This window comes from Podarcis tiliguerta (genome assembly GCF_965153285.1).
Source record: "Podarcis tiliguerta genome assembly, chromosome: 6".
In the NCBI taxonomy this organism is placed as follows: Eukaryota; Metazoa; Chordata; class Lepidosauria; order Squamata; family Lacertidae; genus Podarcis; species Podarcis tiliguerta.
Genome location: NC_139539.1, coordinates 3,505,807 through 3,526,240, shown reverse-complemented (window position 1 = coordinate 3,526,240; position 20,434 = coordinate 3,505,807). Strand labels below are relative to the sequence as shown.

Below are 20,434 nucleotides of genomic sequence, written 5' to 3'. Positions count from 1 at the left end.
TTCAGGATCTGTCCTTCCAGTGAGCACTCAGGGCTGATTTCCTTCAGAATGGAGAGGTTTGATCTTCTTGCAGTCCATGGGACTCTCAAGAGTCTCCTCCATCACCAGAATTCAAAAGCATCAATTCTTCGCCGATCAGCCTTCTTTATGGTCCAGCTCTCACTTCCATACATCACTACTGGGAAAACCATAGCTTTAACTATACAGACCTTTCTTGGCAAGGTGTTGGCAAGGTGATGTCCCTTTACCTTTACCTTTATGTCACATGTCCACCACATGTGGAAGAAACTGCCTTCTTTCACCCCACACTTCCAACAGGTTTCTTGCCTGGGATCTTCCTTCAAATTCTTCCTTCTTTCTGAGACAGGTGACAATCTGTGGCGTGCCCTCCACAAGTTGACCATCTTCCCTCCTCTTCTCTTCTAGGGTCAGTTCTACACGGTGGGAAAGACCCTCCACGACGGCCCCTTCCAGCCTGCCCCCTTCCTCTTACCCAACCAGACAGACTCCATGATCCTCCTGGGCATCTCTGAACTCGTCGCCAACTCAGCTGCCTTTGTGTACTACGCTGCAGGGGCGCTCAGGGTGAACTACACAGATGCCATGGTAAGGAGGTGTGGATGTGCACAGGGCCCGTCAAGGCCATGAGGCATAGGTACACGGTCCCAGGTTCGAATCCTGGCGTTACCAGTTGACAGGCTATGAGGCTGAAAAGACCCCGGCCCAAATCCTTGGAGACGGAGGAGGAGCTAGCTGCTCTGGCACCTGGAGCGGCACACGGGGGCAGGGCTAGCTGCCTGGGGGCGGGGCTAGCAGGGGCGGGGTGAGCGTCCCAGGAGGGCGTTGCCCGCAGCGAGTGGTAAGGACCCACATACCTACGGGACCGCCTCTCCCAGTATGTCCCACAGAGAACCTTAAGGTCCACAAATGACAACACTTTGGAGGTCCCAAGTCGCAAGGTGGTTAGATTGGTCTCAACTAGGGCCAGGGCCTTTTCAGTACTGGCCCCGACTTGGTGGAACGCTCTGCCCAAGAGACTAGGGCCCTGCGGGACTGGATATCTTTCTGCAGGGCCTGCAAGACAGAGCTGTTCTGCCTGGCCTTTGGTTTGGACTCAGTCTGACCCTTATGTTGCCCTCTCCTTATGGTTTTGATCTATGGGCTACTATTAAAATGAGGCTGCATTTTAAATTGTATTTTTAACCTGTATTTAAATTGGTCCCTCCCCCATAATGTTTGTATTGTAATTTTACCGGTGTTAGCCACCCAGAGCCCGGCTCTGGCCGGGGAGGACAGGGTATAAATAATAATAATAATAATAATAATAATAATAATAATATTAAGCGTCCCAGGGAGGTGATCGGCACAGCAATCAGTGCCCATTGGGGGTGATCAGTGCAGAAATTGGCACTCAGGGGGGTGATTGGTGTGGCGATTGGTGTGGCGATTGGTGTGGCGATTGGTGCCCGGGGGGGGGGGCAGCGTCGCGATCTGCCCAGGGTGGATTTTGTCACCCTCGCACCCCCTTCCTACGCCTCTGCTTGGAGACCTGCTATGAGTGTAGACAATCAGACATACAGACACACAGACATACAGGGTAAAAGGTAAAAGTAAACTCTTTCATTGTTTAATACGGTATATGTTTTTATTGCGTTGTGAAAGCTCTTTGAGATGCTTCACCTGAAGCGCTCCATAAATTAATTATAATTATTAATTCTGAGCTAGATGGACTGATGTCCTGGCTTGGCAAGAGGCAACTTCTCAGGGTCTGATGGGGGCTGCCATATTTCAAAAAGTAAAATTCCTGACTCCTGCAAAAAATTGTGAGCTTTTTTTTAGGAAACCAGCCTTTTTGGGGAACAAGCCCAAATTTCCCCAAAATAGTGACTTTTGGAGCTGTTTCCGGTGCTTTTTCCATCGCATTGCCATACATCCGGGTTTTCGCTGACATTTTGCTGATTCAGCTAAATTCCCTGCTGACGCCAAGCTTACACCCGAAAACCAGGACATGTCAGGAATTTTCCCGACGTATGGCAAGCCTATCCTTGCCTGACCCGCTCTTAGGGCTGATGCAAAACTCTGAAGGTGTGGCTCTACTATGGAATGAATGAAGCTTCTAACTCCCACAACCGTAACTCAAAACTAATAAGGCATAGAAAATGTTTATTCACACCAGTGACTATGGCATGTGAGATAATCCGGTGCAGCAATTTCAATCAAAATAAGAGGTGGTGTAGTTAATTTTTTTAATAAAAATGTGGTGATCTGTCATGGAACAACCCCACAGAAGATGGTAGCAGTGATTGCCCAGACCTTGTGGCTGGTTGCAAAGGCCCCCCCCCAATGTAGCTCTGTCATTATACCTCCGATTGCCCCCCCCCCACTTCTCCTGGAGAAATGTGATATTTAGCACTGAACAAATGGCAATTGGGTTTTCCGTGGATGGCTGTTTGTTCCAATTTAGCACTAAAGAGCAGCTCATCTAAGTGAGAACTGTGGGGCAAGGGCAAGACCGCACATACCTGGTCGTAGACAACACAGGACAAGCAGAAAACCTTTCTAGGCCCAGGGCAAGAAGAAGTGTGGATGATCTCTGATGGAGAGCAAATCTAGTGCATCAGCCTGGAAACTGGGGCTGTCCCAATTAAACATTCACACGCGTTGTCATTTCAGGTTCCCAAAAGTTTGCCTTTGCGTCTGAACACCAAGAATGTGGGGATATTTGTACCAGAGGTGAGTTCAGTCTTGTGAAGGTGGGGGAATAATTGCCGGGGGTGGGGAGGGAACAGAGGGAAATGTGATTGCCCCACCCAGCCACAAGAGCCAAATGTAAAACTGAAAACCTCTTGTGAAATCTTTTCTCTTGTGAAAAATTCTCTCTTTTGGAGCGATGGGTCACAAAAAGGTCTTGTTTGTTGTGTCGTAGAATCATAGAATTGCAGAGTTGGAGGGGATCACCAAAGTTGGTGCTGCATAAAATTTGCATGTGCTAGATGCATCCTGTAGGGCAGGGGTCAGCAACCTGCAGCCCATGGGCCACAAGCAGTGCATGGGCGTCATTTAAACGGACTGAGCCACCCACTTGGCAAGTCCCCATGCGCTGCACTAAACTGGCGCAGCGCAGAGCGGAGACTTGCTTCCGCTCAGTGGCGTAGCGTGGGGGGTGCAGGGGGGGCCGGCCGCACCGGTCACAACATCTGGGGGGCGCATGCTCGCACTCGCAGCTCTCTGCCCCTACCTGGTTAGGGGGCGCAAATTACTTGCCTTGCCCCGGGTGCTGACAACCCACGCTACGCCACTGCTTCTGCTGCAGTGGAAATTGCGTCTGCGATTTCCGCGGGAGTGAACCAGCCCAGGCGAGGTAAACCTTGCCAACCCCTGCTGTAGGTTGATGATTAATATACACAGAACAATAATTATACATACTTTATCAACCTTCTGAGAAAAATACAAAACATAAACAAAGCCACAGAGACTTGCGAACTACCCAACCTAAGATGAACTTATAACTACAACTTCATTAACATCTACCTACAGCTCCGCTAGCATCTCTCGGTATTGTGAATAACACCTAACTTACCTTTTGTTGGTATCTTCATGAACTTATCTAAAAGACTGAGTTAAGCCTTTGAAAAATCTGTTGAAACTAGACATTATAAGTTCATCTTAGGTTGGGTAGTTCGCAAGTCTCTGTGGCTTTATTTATGTTTTGTATTTTTCTCAGAAGGTTGGTAAAGAATGTATAATTATTGTTCTGTGTATATTAATCGCCAATGTGTTGCATGAGTCGCAATACTTCAGCAGCACAGGTTGCATTTTTCCAGCATAACCCCTGCTGTAGGGGCAATCTTTTCCGGAAGATATTTGTATTTCGAGTTTAGTGATCTGACCCGGGTGGCGCTGTGGGTTAAACCACAGAGCCTAGGGCTTGCCGATCAGAAGGTCGGTGGTTCGAATCCCCGAGACGGGGTGAGCTCCTGTTGCTCAGTCTCTGCTCCTGCCAACCTACCAGTTCAAAAGCACATCAAAGTGCAAGTAGATAAATAGGTACCACTCCAGCGGGAAGGTAAACGGCGTTTCCGTGCGCTGCTCTGGTTCTCCAGAGCACTTTTATGAGCAGAGCACTCCAGAGCAGATTTATGCCACAAGGTGCCATAGGAAGGCACTGGACATAGTAAAAGATCCATCGCATCCTGGTCACTGTCTCTTCGAGCTCTTGCCGTCGGGACGGAGATACAGGACGATGAAGACAAGAACGAGCCGTCTTAAGAACAGCTTCTTCTCCAGAGCGATCTCGGCCCTGAATGGGAAGCCCGGACTTTGAAAGTCATCAAATCTCCTTTGCTGTATTTTACTATATTTTTTAATTAGTGTTTTTATGGAGCAGCCAAGTAATTTCGTTGTCCCCGAAGGGGGCAATGACAATAAAGATATTATTATTATTTAAAAAAAAAAGAAGCGGCTTAGTCATGCTGGCCACATGACCCGGAAGCTGTACGCCGGCTCCCTCGGCCAATAAAGCAAGGTGAGCGCTGCAACCCCAGAGCCGCTCACCACTGGACCTAATGGTCAGGGGCCCCTTTACCTTTACTTTTAGTGATCTGACATGGTCATTTCTTCCTGCCTCTGTTTACTTCCCCTCTCTATCTCTTGCTCTGCTCTTTGATGGCTGAGAACAGCCTTTAATTTGTTGGAAGGAAGTGATGATGCAGGGCACCTTCTGACCTCCTTTGATGTTAGACATTGTTTGGAGGAACATGCAGTATTGGAAGAGGGGGCTAGCTAATTAATAATCTGCACTAGCTAGTTGGGCAAGGCATGTAGGCTAACAAGTTAGCTATCTATAAAATCGGATGGTTTGGGCAGAGTTTTTCAGAAGCTCCTGCACGGACTGATTGGCTGCTTCTTGAGGGCTTCCAAGTGGCAGATAGAAGTGCAGGCTTGGTATGTATATATTGCTTGCTGCTTAGAAATAAAATCTTCTTCTTCCCACTCACTTGCGTTTTGCATTGCTTCTGAGTCTCCTTTCAAAAGAATCACCTTGCATTTGGCAAGACGGATGCAAAGGAGCACAGCTGCACAAGAACTATCTCAAAGTACTGAATATTTTTGATGACACCAATGTCGATGCCACAAAACACCCGTTCCACATTTGTAAGAACTTGATCGTTTAGTGAGGCGGCACCTGGAACTCCCTGCCTCTTGATCTCAAGCAGGCATCCTCACTGAATCTCATTAAAAGAACCACCTTGCATTTAGCAAGACGCACCCATCCCGTAATAATTCTCCCAGGCACAGAAATATTGAGATCTCCCCGTGCCCCCGCCCAATCGTAATGAAACACCCGTTCCATCGCAGCGTCTCTCTTTTCTCCCTCCGCAGCTGAACGAGCGCTTTCCAAATATGCCCATGGAGTTCCACCTGGCTGCCCAAAAGGAACCTGAGATACGCTTCCAGCCCACTGGGGTGGAGGTCACGCTCTTTGCATCTGCAGAGGCCTTCGTCATCCTCCCAAACGCCAGCCTGGCCTCCGTGTTCCTGCTGAATATTGTAAGCATCTTAACAGGTGGGGGTGGTGGAGGAACGGAGATACCTGCCCTTCTCAGAGATGGTGGGGAGAGGCTTCAATATGAAGCGTCTTAAAGGATGAGTGTGTTGGGAGGTGTGTGTCACAGGTCTGCTGCTGCTACTAGCGCAGCAAAACAGTGCCTGCGTCATACGGGGTTGGACTAGATGACCCTAGGGTCCCTTCCAGCTCTATAATTTTATAACTCTGCTTCTGGGAGCTGTAAGGGGAAGTTTCCCCTGCTTTCTTACTTAAAGCTAGCCCAGAGAGTGGCTTCCCCTGTCGGCTTCTTCCCTCCCCGGCTCAGAGTGGATGGGGACGAAGCCCGAACGAGTCAGCCCTCGCTGCCGTTGGCTCTGGCTTCCTCCATCATTGGTTTAGCGCCACTTGCTGTTTGGCTCCCAACCTTCTGCCCTACCTGAAGTGAAGGACCTGAGGCAGGAGTTGATAATGCAGGTGAGCTGTGCACAAGCAAGCTGCCGGCTAGCTCTGCTGAGGCTCCTTTTATTGGCACAATATGCAAACCCAGGCAGATACATTTTGGGCTGTGACCTTTATGCATCTTCCAGTCCCGAGATCGTGGGGTGGTACAAAGTTATTTTGGCACCTGTTTCCACCGTGTCATTTTCCCCTTGCACAGTGTATGACGAAAGAGACAAAGGTCTCAGAGACAAAGGTCACAGACAGGACACAGCAGACTAGTGAGACCCCAAAAGCTTAGACAGAGGGCAAGATGTTCAGACAGCTGTGGCCTTATCTGTGAGGGGGAGTGTGCTCCACACCCCAAGGTCACGCGTGCAGACAGCTGAGCCTGTCCGCGGGCGGAAGTGTGCTCTGTTAGTTTCTGTTTGCAACTGAGCAGCTGCTTAGAGTCACAAGGCTCTGTTTACATTCCCGAGACAGTCCAGGCTATTGGAAGTCTCACGGGAGAAGGGAGACGGATGTGGCGTACTGGTTTCTCTGTTCCTTTGTTCTTTGGTTCAGTTGCTCTCTGCTGTCACAGGGAGAGGATGTATATTTCTTTGCTGTCTGCGTAGCTTAGAAATAAAGCGTAGCATGTAGCCATAAATCTCATCACTTCCGCATGCTGTTTTGGATTCTCTGCTGAATGGGGGAACGTGCCTTGGAGCCTCATCAAAGGCTCAAGCCGTTAATTATTTGTGGGGAGGGCAATTCCAGAAGATGAGCTTGGCTGAGCGGAGATCCCGACATGCTCCACAACCTAGCGATTATTCGTACATACCATTCCCTGATGCTCACAGGAAGCATGAACGGCCTTAGATGCATCACCCAACCCAACTCTGCTCATACTCTTCTGGCTATTCTCTCACTTTGGCTTACAGGACGCCAACCTCACGGGACAACCCCTTCTTAAGCCTGGGAAGTCTGGGAAGTCCCTTGGCTATGCCGGGGCTTCTGTGGCCCTGAAAAAGTGAGTATCGCTCCTCTTCTATGGCTCTAGGGTCTTCCTCTTATTCCGCACTCCCCTTCCCCAATCCCCAGGATTAGCGCAGGATTCCCGCCTGCTGTTCTCTCACCTTTAATGCGGGCCTCCGTGCAATGATTATTATTATTATTATTATTATTATTATTATTATTATTATTGCACGGGCCTCGGTCCAGTATACCTGATGGAGCATCTCCACCTCCATCATTCTGCCCAGACACTGAGGTCCAGCTCTGAGGGCCTTCTGGCGGTTCCCTCATTGCGAGAAGCCAAGTTACAGGGAACCAGGCAGAGGGCCTTCTCGGTGGTGGCACCCGCCCTGTGGAACGCCCTCCCAGCAGATGTCAAAGAGAAAAATAACCACCAAACTTTTAGAAGACATCTAAAGGCAGCCCTGTTTAGGGAAGCTTTTAATGTTTAATAGGTTATTGTATTTTAGTGTTTTGTTGGAAGCCACCCAGAGTGGCTGGGGAAACCCAGCCAGATGGGCGGGGTATAAATAATTTTATTATTATTATTATTATTATTATTATTAATTGCCCCTGCCCATCACCACCTGCTTTGCATGCAGAAAGCTCCGAGTTCGGTCCCTGGCATTGCTGGGTGCAGATGGAAGGACCTGGGAGACGAGAGTTTACATCCCAACTTGGCCATTAAGCTCATTGGGCGGCCTGAGGGGCCAGTCACTGCCTGTCAGCCTAACCTACCTCACAGGGCTGTTGGGAGGATTAAATGAGAACAATGCATATACCCCCTTGAGCTTAACTGGAGGGAAAAGGTGGGATATAAGAAATGGAATGAAGAAGCAAATGTTCCCGAGAGCATAAAATAGGGCTCAGCAAACTTACTGCACTTTGGGCTGGTGTCTCCAGCGCCGATCGCGCGGTGGGCCAGAGGGCAGGGGAGTGCGTGCCCATACACGTGTGCACATGCTATTTCCGGCACACTTCCGGGTCGGAGGAGCACCAGAAATAGCTTGTGTGCATGTGCAGGGGCCTCCTCCGACCCGGATGTGCACCGGAAATAACGCCTGCGCATGCGCAAATAATGCTTGCGCATGCGCACAAGCTATTTCCGGTGCTCCTCCGACCCGGAAGTGGGCAGCCGTGCAGCGCAGCGCAGCACCACTAAGAGCAGGCGGTGGCGGCGGGCGGCGGGGGTTGCTGCGGGCCGGATAAACGAGTTCCTCAAGCCTTATCCGTCCCGTGGGCCTTAGTTTGGGGACCCCTGGCATAAATGAACCCCGACTTGGCGCTTTCTCATCCTTCTGTGTACCCAGCAGGTTGCGCCTGTCCAAGGAATGGTCCAAGGTTGGTGAGATCAGGGTGAGTATAGAGGAGGAGCTGGGGTGTGTGTCCAGGAATGGGTGGGGCTTGGAATCTGCAGACAGGTTGTGAGATGCACCTAGCTGTGCACACTAGGGCGGTTCATAATAAACTTTTTTAAAAAAATACATGCTCCAAAGGTCTTATCTTACTACACTAGGGATTATATAGCTATACCTCATGTTACGTCCACTTCATGTTACATCCTTTCAGGTTACGTCCCGCGGTGACCCGGAAGTACCAGAAAGGGTTACTTCTGGGTTTTGCTGCTCACGCATGCGCAGAAGTGCAAAATAACGTCATGCGCATGTGCAGAAGTGGCGAATCGCAACCCGTGCGCATGCAGACGCACTGCTGCGGGTTGTGTTTTTTCATGTTGTGAACGGGCCTCTGGAACAGATCCCGTTCGCAACCAGAGATACCACTGGATCTGAAATTTCGTGCATTTCAGTTAATATCTTGACCGTCCTCCATGAAAATAACTGTTTACTTGGCCGTTTTCCTATGTCATGAAGGCTGAAATTTCAGTTCAGCGGAGCAGGGTCAAGATATTAACTTATATGCATGAAATTTCAGATATAGCCATATAATCCCTAGTGTAGTAAAATAAGAGCTTTGGAGCAGGTATTTTTTTTTTTTTAAAGTTTTTTATGAATCATTCTAGTGCACACACACTCTTCCCTCCTTAAAACCAGTGCTTTTTTCCTGGGGGGACACAGGGGTATGCATACCCCTCAACTTTTTGTGAATCTAAGTTTGGCCTCATTGAGAGACAGTATTTCAATATGAGTAGGAAAATGAGAATACCTCTAAACATTATTATTTTTTTAGAAAAAAAAGCACTGCTTAAAACTATACATCCGGGTTCTCAAAAGAGATCGATAGATAGATGATAGATTAGATAGATAGATAGATAGATAGATAGATAGATAGATAGATAGATAGATATAGGAAGTGGCAGACGTCTGGGGAAAATGATTCCCTCCCCCCCAATTATTATTATTATTTTCCAAATTATTACAAATCAAACCAAATTAATTTCATTTAATACAATTCCTTAAAATCAGGTTTCCCGCTCCTGTTCCAAACATATGACCACCATCATTTTCTCGCATAGCTGCATCATTTCTCATTTAGAGTCCAGTTCTGAGCCTGGCTTCGGCTGGGGAGGGTGGGATATAAAGAAATTATTATTATTATTATTATTATTATTATTATTATTATTATTATTGACATCCTTCACTTGCCATCAAACCATCCTTCCAGCTGGCTACTTTTTTCACCTTACAAACAGCACCTCTTATACATCTTATATAAAAAAATTTCCCTTTCACATGTGCAGTCCTTCATATACATTGTTGTTCCAGGTGCATGCATTTTATGAAATAAAAGAATAAATAAAGCTTGCGTTAGTTTTTTGGCCTGCTTGGCCTCTGGCCCTGCCCAGCACTGCCATGTGGCCCCCAGAAGAAGGGAATGTGGCCCCTAGGCTGAAAAGCTCCCTGCTTCCTGTATGGTGATCCTACATTTCTAGAGTGTCCCCCCTATTTTTGACTCCGCCACTTTTCAAAGTCACTGTCTTTGTGCTACGCAGGTGACCGTTTTGGAGACATTGCTGAAGGCAGCCAGCAACGTGGGGATGTCAAAGCTCAACAGTGAGTGCAGAACAGTTTTCCTCTCCTGCTTCTTCTGGGCGGGGGGTGGTCCCCCTTCCTGTGCCTCCTCCCACCTTATTTGGGATGGAGCATCTGCTTTGCTTGCAAAAGATCTCATTTTCAGTCCCCTGGAATCTCCTGCCTGAAGTTGTGGAGAGGGGCTGCCAGCCAGTGTCAACAGTACAGAGCTAGATGGGCCAATGGCTCCTGACTTGGAATAAGGCCACTTCTATGGGCTTTAAAAAAGGGGTGCAGGTGGCACTGTGGGTTAAACGACAGAGCCTAGGGCTTGCCGATCAGAAGGTCGGTGGTTCGAATCTCCGCGACGGGGTGAGCTCCCGTTGCTCTGTCCCTGCTCCAAGTGCAAGTAGATAAATAGGTACTGCTCCGGCGGGAAGGTAAACAGCGTTTCCATGCACTTCTCTGGTTCGCCAGAAGCGGCTTAGTCATGCTGGCCACATGACCCGGAAGCTGTACGCCGGCTCTCTTGGCCAGTAAAGCGAGATGAATGCAGCAGTCCCAGAGTCGGCCACAACTGGACCTAATGGTCAGGGGTCCCTTTACCTTTACATTATGGGCTTTAAAAACAGAATTCCATGAACCTTTTAGATTCCTGGGATCCTATTTTTAGATTCACAGCTAAATAATCCCTGGCAGGTGGCCATCCAACCTCTGCTTAAAAACCTCCAAGGAAGGGGAGTCTACAAGCCATCGATAGGCCTCTTCTCTTCCATGAATGTGTCCAATTCCCTTTTAAACCCATTGAGGTTGGTGGCCACCACTGCCCCTTGCTGTTTACCTGGTGTTGGGCGTCTTGGGACAGCTGTGCCCTGAAAGGCGACGTTAAACTTTCAGCTAAACAAATCGTTTGCATTTCTGTAGAATGGCTGAAGCAAGCGATTGCTCTTCCAAACATGTATGGCTCCAGTTTACTGAACCCCATCGTCATGATGAACAAGGTGAGTTCCTAGTGGCGGGAGAGGTGTGGTGGCTTCACTTTGCTTGTGAACCAGACTTTGTCAACCCAGAAAACAGGAGCAGTTGATGTTGATCATCATCATCATCATCATCATAGAATCATAGAGTTGGAAGAGACCACAAGGGCCATCGAGTCCAACCCCCTGCCAAGCAGGAAACACCATCAGAGCACTCCTGACATATGGTTGTCAAGCCTCTGCTTAAAGACCTCCAAAGAAGGAGACTCCACCACACTCCTTGGCAGCAAATTCCACTGTCGAACAGCTCTTATTGTCAGGAAGTTCTTCCTAATGTTTAGGTGGAATCTTCTTTTTTGTCGTTTGGATCCATTGCTCCGTGTCCGCTTCTCTGGAGCAGCAGAAAACAACCTTTCTCCCTCCTCTATGTGACATCCTTTTATATATTTGAACATGGCTATCATATCACCCCTTAACCTCCTCTTCTCCAGGCTAAACATGCCCAGCTCCCTTAGCCGTTCCTCATAAGGCATCGTTTCCAGGCCTTTGACCATTTTGGTTGCCCTCCTCTGGACACGTTCCAGTTTGTCAGTGTCCTTCTTGAACTGTGGTGCCCAGAACTGGACACAGTACTCCAGATGAGGTCTGACCAGAGCAGAATACAGTGGCACTATTGCTTCCCTTGATCTAGATACTATACTCCTATTGATGCAGCCCAATAAATTAATAATAATTTATTATTTGTTCCCCGCCCATCTGGCTGGGTTTCCCCAGCCACTCTGGGCGGTTTCCAACAAAGATTAAGAATACATCAAAATGTCACACATTAAAAACTTCCCTGAACAAGGCCTTCAGATGTCTTCTAAAAGTCAGATACAGTGGTACCTTGGTTAAGCAGTTAATTCGTTCCGGAGATCTATTCTTAACCTTAAACTGTTCTTAACCTGAGATACCACTTTAGCTAATGGGGCCTCCCACCACCGCGCGATTTCTGTTCTCATCCTGAAACAAAGTTCTTAACCCGGGGTACTATTTCTGGGTTAGCGGAGTCCGTAACCTGAAGTGTCTGTAACCTGAAGTGTCTGTAACCCGAGGTACCACTGTAGTTGTTTATTTCCTTGACATCTGGTGGGAGGGTGTTCCACAGGGTGGGTGCCACTACCAAGAAGGCCCTCTGCCTGGTTCCCTGTAGCTTTGCTTCTTGCAGTGAGGGAACCGCCAGAAGGCCCTCGGAGCTGGACCTCAGCGTCCAGGCAGAACGATGGGGGTGGAGACTCTCCTTCAGGTATACGCTCCTTAATGCCAGGCAAGCAAGCAAGCCATGGCAATGAGGAAGAAGAGGGTGTTCAGCAGGAGCAGCTGGTGAGAATAGAAGTGAGGAGCAGAGCTCCCTGCAGGTTGGAGGATGTCTGGCCCAGGAACAGGAGAACCTGGAACCAGCATGGGTTGGGATCAGGACTGTTATGTACTGAGTTGAATAGGATCCAAACTGCAGCAGTCTGATTGGTCCTAGAACAATAGGATCCAAAACGCAGCAGTCTGATTGGTCCTAGAACAATAGGATTCAGAATGCAGCAGTCTGATTGGTCCTAGAACAATGCAGCAGTATGATTGGTTGGCAGGAACCACCCAATCATTCTCCAGATAGAAGCGAATCCACAACCTGATTGGCTTACAGTAGAATTCCGGAATTAGCCAATCATGTGTAGCCCATTGTGTAAATAATGTATATAAAGCAGATACTTTGAGGGGACATTCATTCATTCCTCCTCACCCCTATGAGCTGAATAAAGAGCATGAAATCACTTTGCGACTCTGAGTATATTTCAAGGACCCTCCTTCCAGGAAGGTGAGGCAGAGTGCCAAGCAGCTCAAGACTGGCTTTATCATCTGGACAAAACAGGGTGTTCTGACCAGGGGAGTGTTCAGTCCGGAGAGGGACTCTGATTTTCCCCAGAGCCAAGAAAGCACAGCTGAAATTCCTTTTTGCACAATGGATCTTGATATTGTCGCTTACAATGGGGTGCAGAGAACAAAGGTTTGCCCTTTTCAGCTCACGGCTTGATCTGATTAAGTTGAAGCAGGTCCGTCGTGTTCGGGCAAAGTCTGAGCAGGCTGCAAATGTCACCAGGCAAAAGATGTCAAAAGGCGGCGCCGTTAATTCCGCTCCAGGAGTCGAGAGAGCTTTGATGGTTCCCTTTGGTCACACTCAGACCAGGTCATGTTTCTGGGTGATTAAGGTCAATTAGGAAGCAGAATTTTTGACGGCACCGTTCAGGAGCTAAGATGGCGCCCGGGATCCAAAATGGAACCCAAGAGAGTTTGGACAAGACAAGGCCCAGTCGCATGCCAAGGTCAGATGCCAACACAGGGCGATGCCTTCTGTGAAGGGCCTTCTTGGTGGTGGCGCCCTGTGAAACGCCCACCCATCAGATGTCAAGGAAATAAACAACTACCTGACTTTTAGAAAACATCTGAAGGCAGCCCTGTTTAGGGAAGTTTTTAAATGTTTGATGTATTTATCGTGTTTTTAATATTCTATTGGGAGCCATTCAGAGTCGCGGGGTATAAATAAATCATTATTACTATTATTATTATTATTATTATTATTATTATTATTATTATTATTATTAGAGATGCGCTTTGAGGACACCTGAGGGCCTTTTAGGAAGAGTCAGCAGTGAAAGTAATAAAAGAATAGAGCAGCTTTCTCCAACTACAACTCCCATTAGCTCCAGCTGTGCTCACTGGGGCTGGTGGGAGTTTCAGCCCAAACACCTGGATGGCTGTACTGGTTGAGGAAAGCTGGAACAGAGAATTTTGCAAATGTCTCTCTTCCCTGAAGAGGTGAATCCACACAGCCCTCACAAACACTGGGTAAGGATACAGCCCTTGCCTGGAGTATTGTGCTCTTTGGAATAAACTGAGGCAGTGTGGTGTAGTGGTTAGTTGTTGCTGTTTAGTCGTTTACTTGTGTCCGCCTCTTTGTGACTCCCTGGACCAGAGCAAGCCAGGCACTCCTGTCTTCCACTGCCTCCCGCAGTTGGGTCAAACTCAGGCTGGTATCTTCGAGAACACTGTCCCACCATCTCGTCCTCTGTCGTCCCCTTCTCCTTGTGCCCTCAATCTTTCCCAACATCAGGGTCTTTTCCAGGGAGTCTTCTCTTCTCATGAGGTGGCCAAAGTACTGGAGCCTCAGCTTCAGGATCTGTCCTTCCAGTGAGCACTCAGGGCTGATTTCCTTCAGAATGGAGAGGTTGGATCTTCTTGCAGTCCATGGGACTCTCCAGAGTCTCCTCCAGCACCACAATTCAAAAGCATCCATTCTCTGGCGATCAGCCTTCTTCATGGTCCAGCTCTCACTTCCATACATCACGAAACTGATCTACTGAGTTATATTGTCTTATCCGCTTCCCGAAAGGTTATATGGCAGTGGAAGCAGGATCACGGTCCTTAGTCAGAGTGAACAAGGATGATAGCGATTTCTTTATGTGCTGTCATAGGAAAGCCTGTCATCTGTACATACTACTACACTGAAGGCTTGAATTGGTGTAGAAGCTATTTCCTCTTCATGGGGATCCCTGGGAACTACAGTTGTGTGAACGGGAGCCTAGGGAAACTCTGAACACCTATATTTCCTAGTTTCCCTTTTTGGGAGAAACCATAGATATGGAGGGGGGAACTATGTACATTTTAAAATTGAATTCCACCTCCCCCTTTTACATTCAAGAGTCCCCCCACAAGGAAGATAGGTTTAATTGTGCATCAGAATATCCCCAAGCTTTTTTTGAAATGGAAATAATGTTGTTGTTGTTGTTTAGTCGTTTAGTCGTGTCCGACTCTTTGTGACCCCCTGGACCAGAGCACGCCAGGCACTACTGTCTTCCACTGCCTTTAGTCAAACTCATGTTGGTATCTATGAGAACACTGTCCAACCATCTCGTCCTCTGTCGTCCCCTTCTCCTTGTGTCCTCCATCTTTCCCAACATCAGGGTCTTTCCCAGGGAGTCTTCTCTTCTCACGAAGTGGGCAAAGTCTTGGAGCCTCAGCTTCACGATCTGTCCTTCCAGTGAGCGCTCAGGGCTGATTTCCTTAAGAATGGAGAGGTCTGATCTTCTTGCAGTCCATGGGACTCTCAAGAGTCTCCTCCAGCACCAGAATTCAAAAGCATCCATTCTTCGGCGATCAGCCTTCTTCATGGTCCAGCTCTCACTTCCATACATCACTACTGGGAAAACCGTAGCTTTAACTATATGGACCTTTGTTGGCAAGGTGATGTCTCTGCTTTTTAAGATGCTGTCTAGGTTTGTGGTTAGAGTGTTGGACTAAGACCTGAGAGAGCAGGTTCAAATCCCCACACAGCTATGAAGATCTCACTGGGGATGACCTTGGGCTGGTCACTGCCTCTCTGTCTACCCTACCTCACAGGGTTGTTGTGGGGATTAAATGAGGTGGGCAGGGAGAGAACCATCAATGGCACCTTGCTCTCCTTGCAGAAAAAAGTGGAATATAAATGCCCAAAGGTGGCATACAGTAATACCTCTGCGAACGTCCACCTTGTCTAGTGTCCATTCCAGCAAACGTCTGCGGCAAACCCAGAAGTACCGGAATGGGTTACTTCCGGGATTGCCGCTCGCACATGTGCAGAAACACTAAATTGCACTCCGCACATGCACAGAAGCACTAAATCATGCTTCTCGCATGCGCAGAAGCACAGACGCAGCGCTTTGCCGTACTTAACCTGAAACTGTTCTTAACCTGAAGCAACACTTTAGCTAATGGGGCCTCCTGCTGCCGCTGTGCCGCCGGAGCACAATTTCTCTTCTCATCTTGAAGCAAAGTTCTTAACCCAAGGTACTATTTCTGGGTTAGCGGAGTATGTAACCTAAAGTGTATGTAACCCAAGGTACCACTGTATTTTAAATTGTTTTTTTTTATTTTTCTTTTTTTTCTTATTATGTTTTTACTGAAATTTTATTGATGTTAGCCGCCCTGAGCCCGGCTCTAGCCAGGGAGGGCGGGGTATAAATAAAATTTATTATTATTATTATTATTATTATTAGCATTGTTGGTTTTTCCATCCTCTGCAGGGACACATGTTCATCGCCACTGACCTGGTCCACCAGCCCCAGGCTGCTGTATAGCCGTGGGGGGCACCCAGAAGGAAGAGGAAAGACAGCTGCCCCCTGTTCCTGCCTCGGGGTTTTTTCCAAGATGCTCACCTTGCATGCTCAGGAGCCATTTGAGGCAGTGATCAAGGACAATGCAGGGACACTGGGCCTTTCCTGGGGAAGTCAGGTTTGGGCAGAGATGGGACAGTGCAAAGCCAGCCCAAAACATTTTGCTGCCTGAAGCCAGAGGACAAGATGTCATCCCCCTCCAGTTCCACGTCTAAAAGCCAACAGGACTGAAAGTTGCACCTTCCTTCAATTCAGATACTGGGATGCCGCCTTCTGCCCCACCTGAGAAGAGCAGGCTAGCTTAAGGAAATGCAGAACAGTGCCCGTTTCATGCACAGCCCTGTCCTCCACCTCTTGGTGCAAAAGAAAAATATTGTTACAAAAAAGCTGGGTACCAACCCCATCCTCTGCTGAGCGATAGCAAGATCCCAGGGCGTTCCAGGCACTCGCCCGTGACCTGTGCTCCTTTGGAGAATTGAAGACATTGCGGAGGCTGCCATAGCTTGTAGAAATATGGTTTATTCACATATTGACACATTTGGTCTGCCTGGAGGCAGTCCAGATCTTATAGCATGGGCATTTCAAGAGGGGCTTGTCCCCAACGGCATGGCAACACCTGAGTCAAAAGCATCTTTCCCAGCCAGCCTTCAGCCAGCCTGCCTGCCCAAGATGGATCTCTCCTTTCTCTCTATCTATCTATCTATCTATCTATCTATCTATCATCTATCATCTCTCTCTCTCTCTCTCTCTCTCTCTCTCTCTCCCTTTTTCTTCCCAGCACACCTTGCTCTAAAGACTCTCTTTTCCTGACACTTCACAGCCAGTTATCCTGGCAACCTTCGGTCTCTCCAGGCTCAAGATCTCCTAGATGGGCCATCAACACCCCTTGTCCACCATCATCATAATTTATTACAGCCAAAGACCATCCTTTGTCCTGTTAATGCCTCTGTCCCAGGTGAGGCCCTGGCTTGGAAAGGAATCTTAGCTTGTATTTTTCCACTGGCCTGTAATCTTCCCTTCAATACCCCAAATAATCAAAATCCTAGACTTTCTTAATTTCTTGATATATATAATGGGAGAATTCCTAGATGCCAAGATCCAAATTTGGGACAAGAACCTGAGCAGAGTTTAAAGCCACAAAAACAAGGCTGTTAGACCTTTCAAGTGAGTGCCAAAAAATGTCCCTTTTAACAGTTAAAAAGTTTCCCTCTTCCCCTAGCATAGGTAAAAGAGTGGTAACTTAAACATTGGTTTACTTACAAACTTTTCAAAGGTCGGGTTCATGGGCTTCAGCAAATTTGCACAGGCAGTGAAACTTTGCTTAGTTGGAAAGTGGTAAAGGTTCCTAGATTATTGGTATTATAGGAATTCACGAGAGGCTTGTTAAAGCCATGTGGGTGGAAGGAGCAGCTCAGAGCTCCTCACACTCCAAAGTTCACATGCAGTCTGGGGGTGAACAAAGGCTTGATTTCCTAGTTCCTCCTAAGGTGAGGGAAAGAGGACTTAGCTAAGCCTGACTGGACAGCTTACTCTATGGTATTAACCCCTTCATGTTGGATGTCTGAGGCTGGTTATCCCACAATTGTCATCCTTCAGCAGCTGCTGCCTAAGGCAGCTGCCTCACACTGCCTAACAGTAGGACCGGCTTTGGCACAGCGATTGATCTTACCAAGGCAGGAAAGGTTCCCCTTGACTAGCTCATCTGTTGCTAGGAAATGGCAGCCACTCACCTCCACCTGCCCCCTTGCCTCTTAGCACCCACCTCCAGTAATCCCACAGTGCCTTTTGGAAACAACTGGGAAAATTCTACTTGTGGCACCACGCCCTACAGAATATCACAGTGTGGGGTAGCCTGAAAAATTGGCATTTTCCACCACTGCTCCTGTGCCGTGAATGCCCTTAACCTTTGCCCTGTTAATACCAAGTTCCTTTTTAAACTTTGTATTTATAAGACTGCTTTTACTGGTTTCCATGTTGTGTACCTGCTTTTATGATGCTGTTTTTGGTTTTTGCATGTTGCTTTTGTATCTGCCTTAGATGTTTTTAAATGCCAAGTGGTTTCGAAACGCTAATAAAGAAATAAATAAGATTTCTCTGACGCCTTCCTCAAGCCACCAGAAATAAAACAATGTTGGTGTAATGGTTCTAGGGGTTGCTCGTGCGTAAGTTGTCTTTGCTCCTGGCTAGGTTGCCTGGTTGAACCCTTTCTGTCAGGACAGCCTCAAGATCCGTGGCTGCCTCAGTCGCTGGCAGAATCCGTCAGTGGGCGTTTCTTAAACCGCTTCCAACATAGAAGCTGTTTGACGCCCAGTCTCCTCCCCCATTGCCTGCGCGAAAGTTTTCTGTGCAAGGTGGGTGTGGGCAACGGAGTGCTAGTGCCCCCTCTCCGCTGGTCTCCTGCGAAGAGTCCTGGAGCCACCTCTCCGATTCCCCCATCTGCCCCCCTTCTCCACTGGTGTTACGCTGATTTCCTTCCCCAGCGGATGGGCTACCTCTCTCCCTACTGGGACCCTCTCCACCATCGTCCTGGAGCCTCCTCTCCGCCTCCCGCTCCGATGGCAGTTCCCTGACAGTTGGAACTAGCTGTTGGCATCTGTCTGTCTTGGGAGGCAATGGGAGAGTGCTTCTTTGGGGGAAACGTCAAACTGTTGGAGAGTCACAGCACCTGCTGTGGCTGTAGAAACTGATATGGGAGAGATGGGCTTTACTGCAGGTGGGGGAGATGAAGAAGTCCGGTTTTGCTGAAAGAGGTGCACCTTGGTGTTTCTTCTCTCTGCAACTAATTTTGGGGTGACCGATAGAGTCTACTTGCTACAGCATTCTACCTCCACACCCAACCCCAAATGTTATTCATGTGCTTATTTAAAACATTGTATCCCACTCCAAAACAGTTCCCATATACAGATTTACATACAATTGGTAAAGAACAGGCACAGGCAAACTCGGCCCTCCAGATGTTTTGAGACTACAACTCCCATCATCCCTGACGACTGATCCTGTTAGCTAGGGATGATAGCAGTTGTAGTCCCAAAACATCTGGAGAGCCAAGTTTGCCTATGTCTGGTAAAGAAGAAGAAAAAAACCCAAAGACAGTCCTTTCTCACAGGCTGAGACATGGCACAAAAGGAAAAAGGCCTGGGAGGAAGGAGGAAAAATGCAAACTCATGCACTGGCTCCTTGTGACAAAGTTCTTGTAAAACACCAGCTGGGATGGAAAACAGGAGGGATGAAAATTCCTTGGTCTCCAAGCTGAGCAGATGGAGTGGCCCTGCTGTCTTTCACCTTCTCTGCTGCAGGTGATGGAAGGAGAGGTTTGGCAGAGCTGGTCTCTCAGCAGAACCAGGGGAGAAGCCATGCTGGCCCATCTTGTCCCTCTGATAGAGCCTTACCACATCCCTGCCCAGGATGCATCATATTGTTACAGATTTGGGGTACCATAGTTTGGGGGTGCAAAAGTGCCCATAATTCTAAGAAGCTAGCGAATGGTAGAAATTACTGCTCAATAACTTTCTGCTCCCAAAAGGGGTGTTGGTAACTGGCTGGTAGTTGAGTAGGTTCTCAGAATTTAGGGGTGGTTGCTTAAGCAGTGGCCTCATCACTTCGCCAAACAGGCAAAAAAACACCCCCTCTCGTAAATAATAATAATAATAATAATAATAATAATAATAATAATAATAATAATAATTTTTATTTATACACTGCCCTCCCCAGCCAAGACCGGGCTCAGGGCGGCTAACACCCGATATAAAAACAAATTGATTGAAATACAACTTAAAAACAAGATTAAAATACAACATTAAAATATTAAAATACAGCCTCATTTCAATGGAAACTCAAATCAAAAACTTTTTGGGGGATGAAAACATCAAGTAAAGAGGCACTGACCACTTCCCTGGCCCAGACAGCTGTCTCCACCCTGCTGGATTTTATCAGCCATGAGGGACAAAGGTCCAGAGCACAAATAGTCTCCCAAACCCATCCGAGCGCCTTGTCCATACTGTATATTCAAGAAATTCATGCAATGAAACAGGTCTTGAAAGTGCTCTGAACATCTTACTGGCTAAAGGGGGAGCATCACTCTCTTCTCCTCCCATCAAGGATTCAAGATCTTGCTGGGTTCTTTCTCATTGACACGTGGAGAAAAGGGACAGAATAAAGTGTTTTTTGCAACAGGTGACAGGGAAATTAGCTGGAAAATGTGTGACAGTGGTTGGTTTTGATGCACCGCTGTCTAGCCTCCCCACAAACAATTCCAAGCGGATGTTCATTAGACCACGGCTACGTCATCTCCCTGCAAAAAAAATCCAAGCGAAGGCATATTAAATC

The 20,434-nt window shown here is 47.8% G+C and overlaps 1 protein-coding gene across 2 annotated transcripts in view; it reads left to right on the top strand.

The window, feature by feature from the left end:
* The window catches only part of LOC310680600 (bactericidal permeability-increasing protein-like), a 41,464-nt gene extending 24,624 nt beyond the window's left edge, over positions 1 to 16,840 (top strand). For both annotated transcript variants that reach the window (XM_083447477.1, XM_083447478.1), the window contains exons 9-16: positions 427 to 606; positions 2,674 to 2,733; positions 5,383 to 5,550; positions 6,910 to 6,998; positions 8,296 to 8,338; positions 9,933 to 9,993; positions 10,876 to 10,952; positions 16,019 to 16,840. In XM_083447477.1, the coding sequence (XP_083303603.1) occupies positions 427 to 606; positions 2,674 to 2,733; positions 5,383 to 5,550; positions 6,910 to 6,998; positions 8,296 to 8,338; positions 9,933 to 9,993; positions 10,876 to 10,952; positions 16,019 to 16,072 (732 nt within the window). In that variant the 3' untranslated portion in view covers positions 16,073 to 16,840. The remainder of the gene's footprint in view (positions 1 to 426; positions 607 to 2,673; positions 2,734 to 5,382; positions 5,551 to 6,909; positions 6,999 to 8,295; positions 8,339 to 9,932; positions 9,994 to 10,875; positions 10,953 to 16,018) is intronic.
* The last annotated feature ends 3,594 nt before the right edge of the window (positions 16,841 to 20,434 follow it).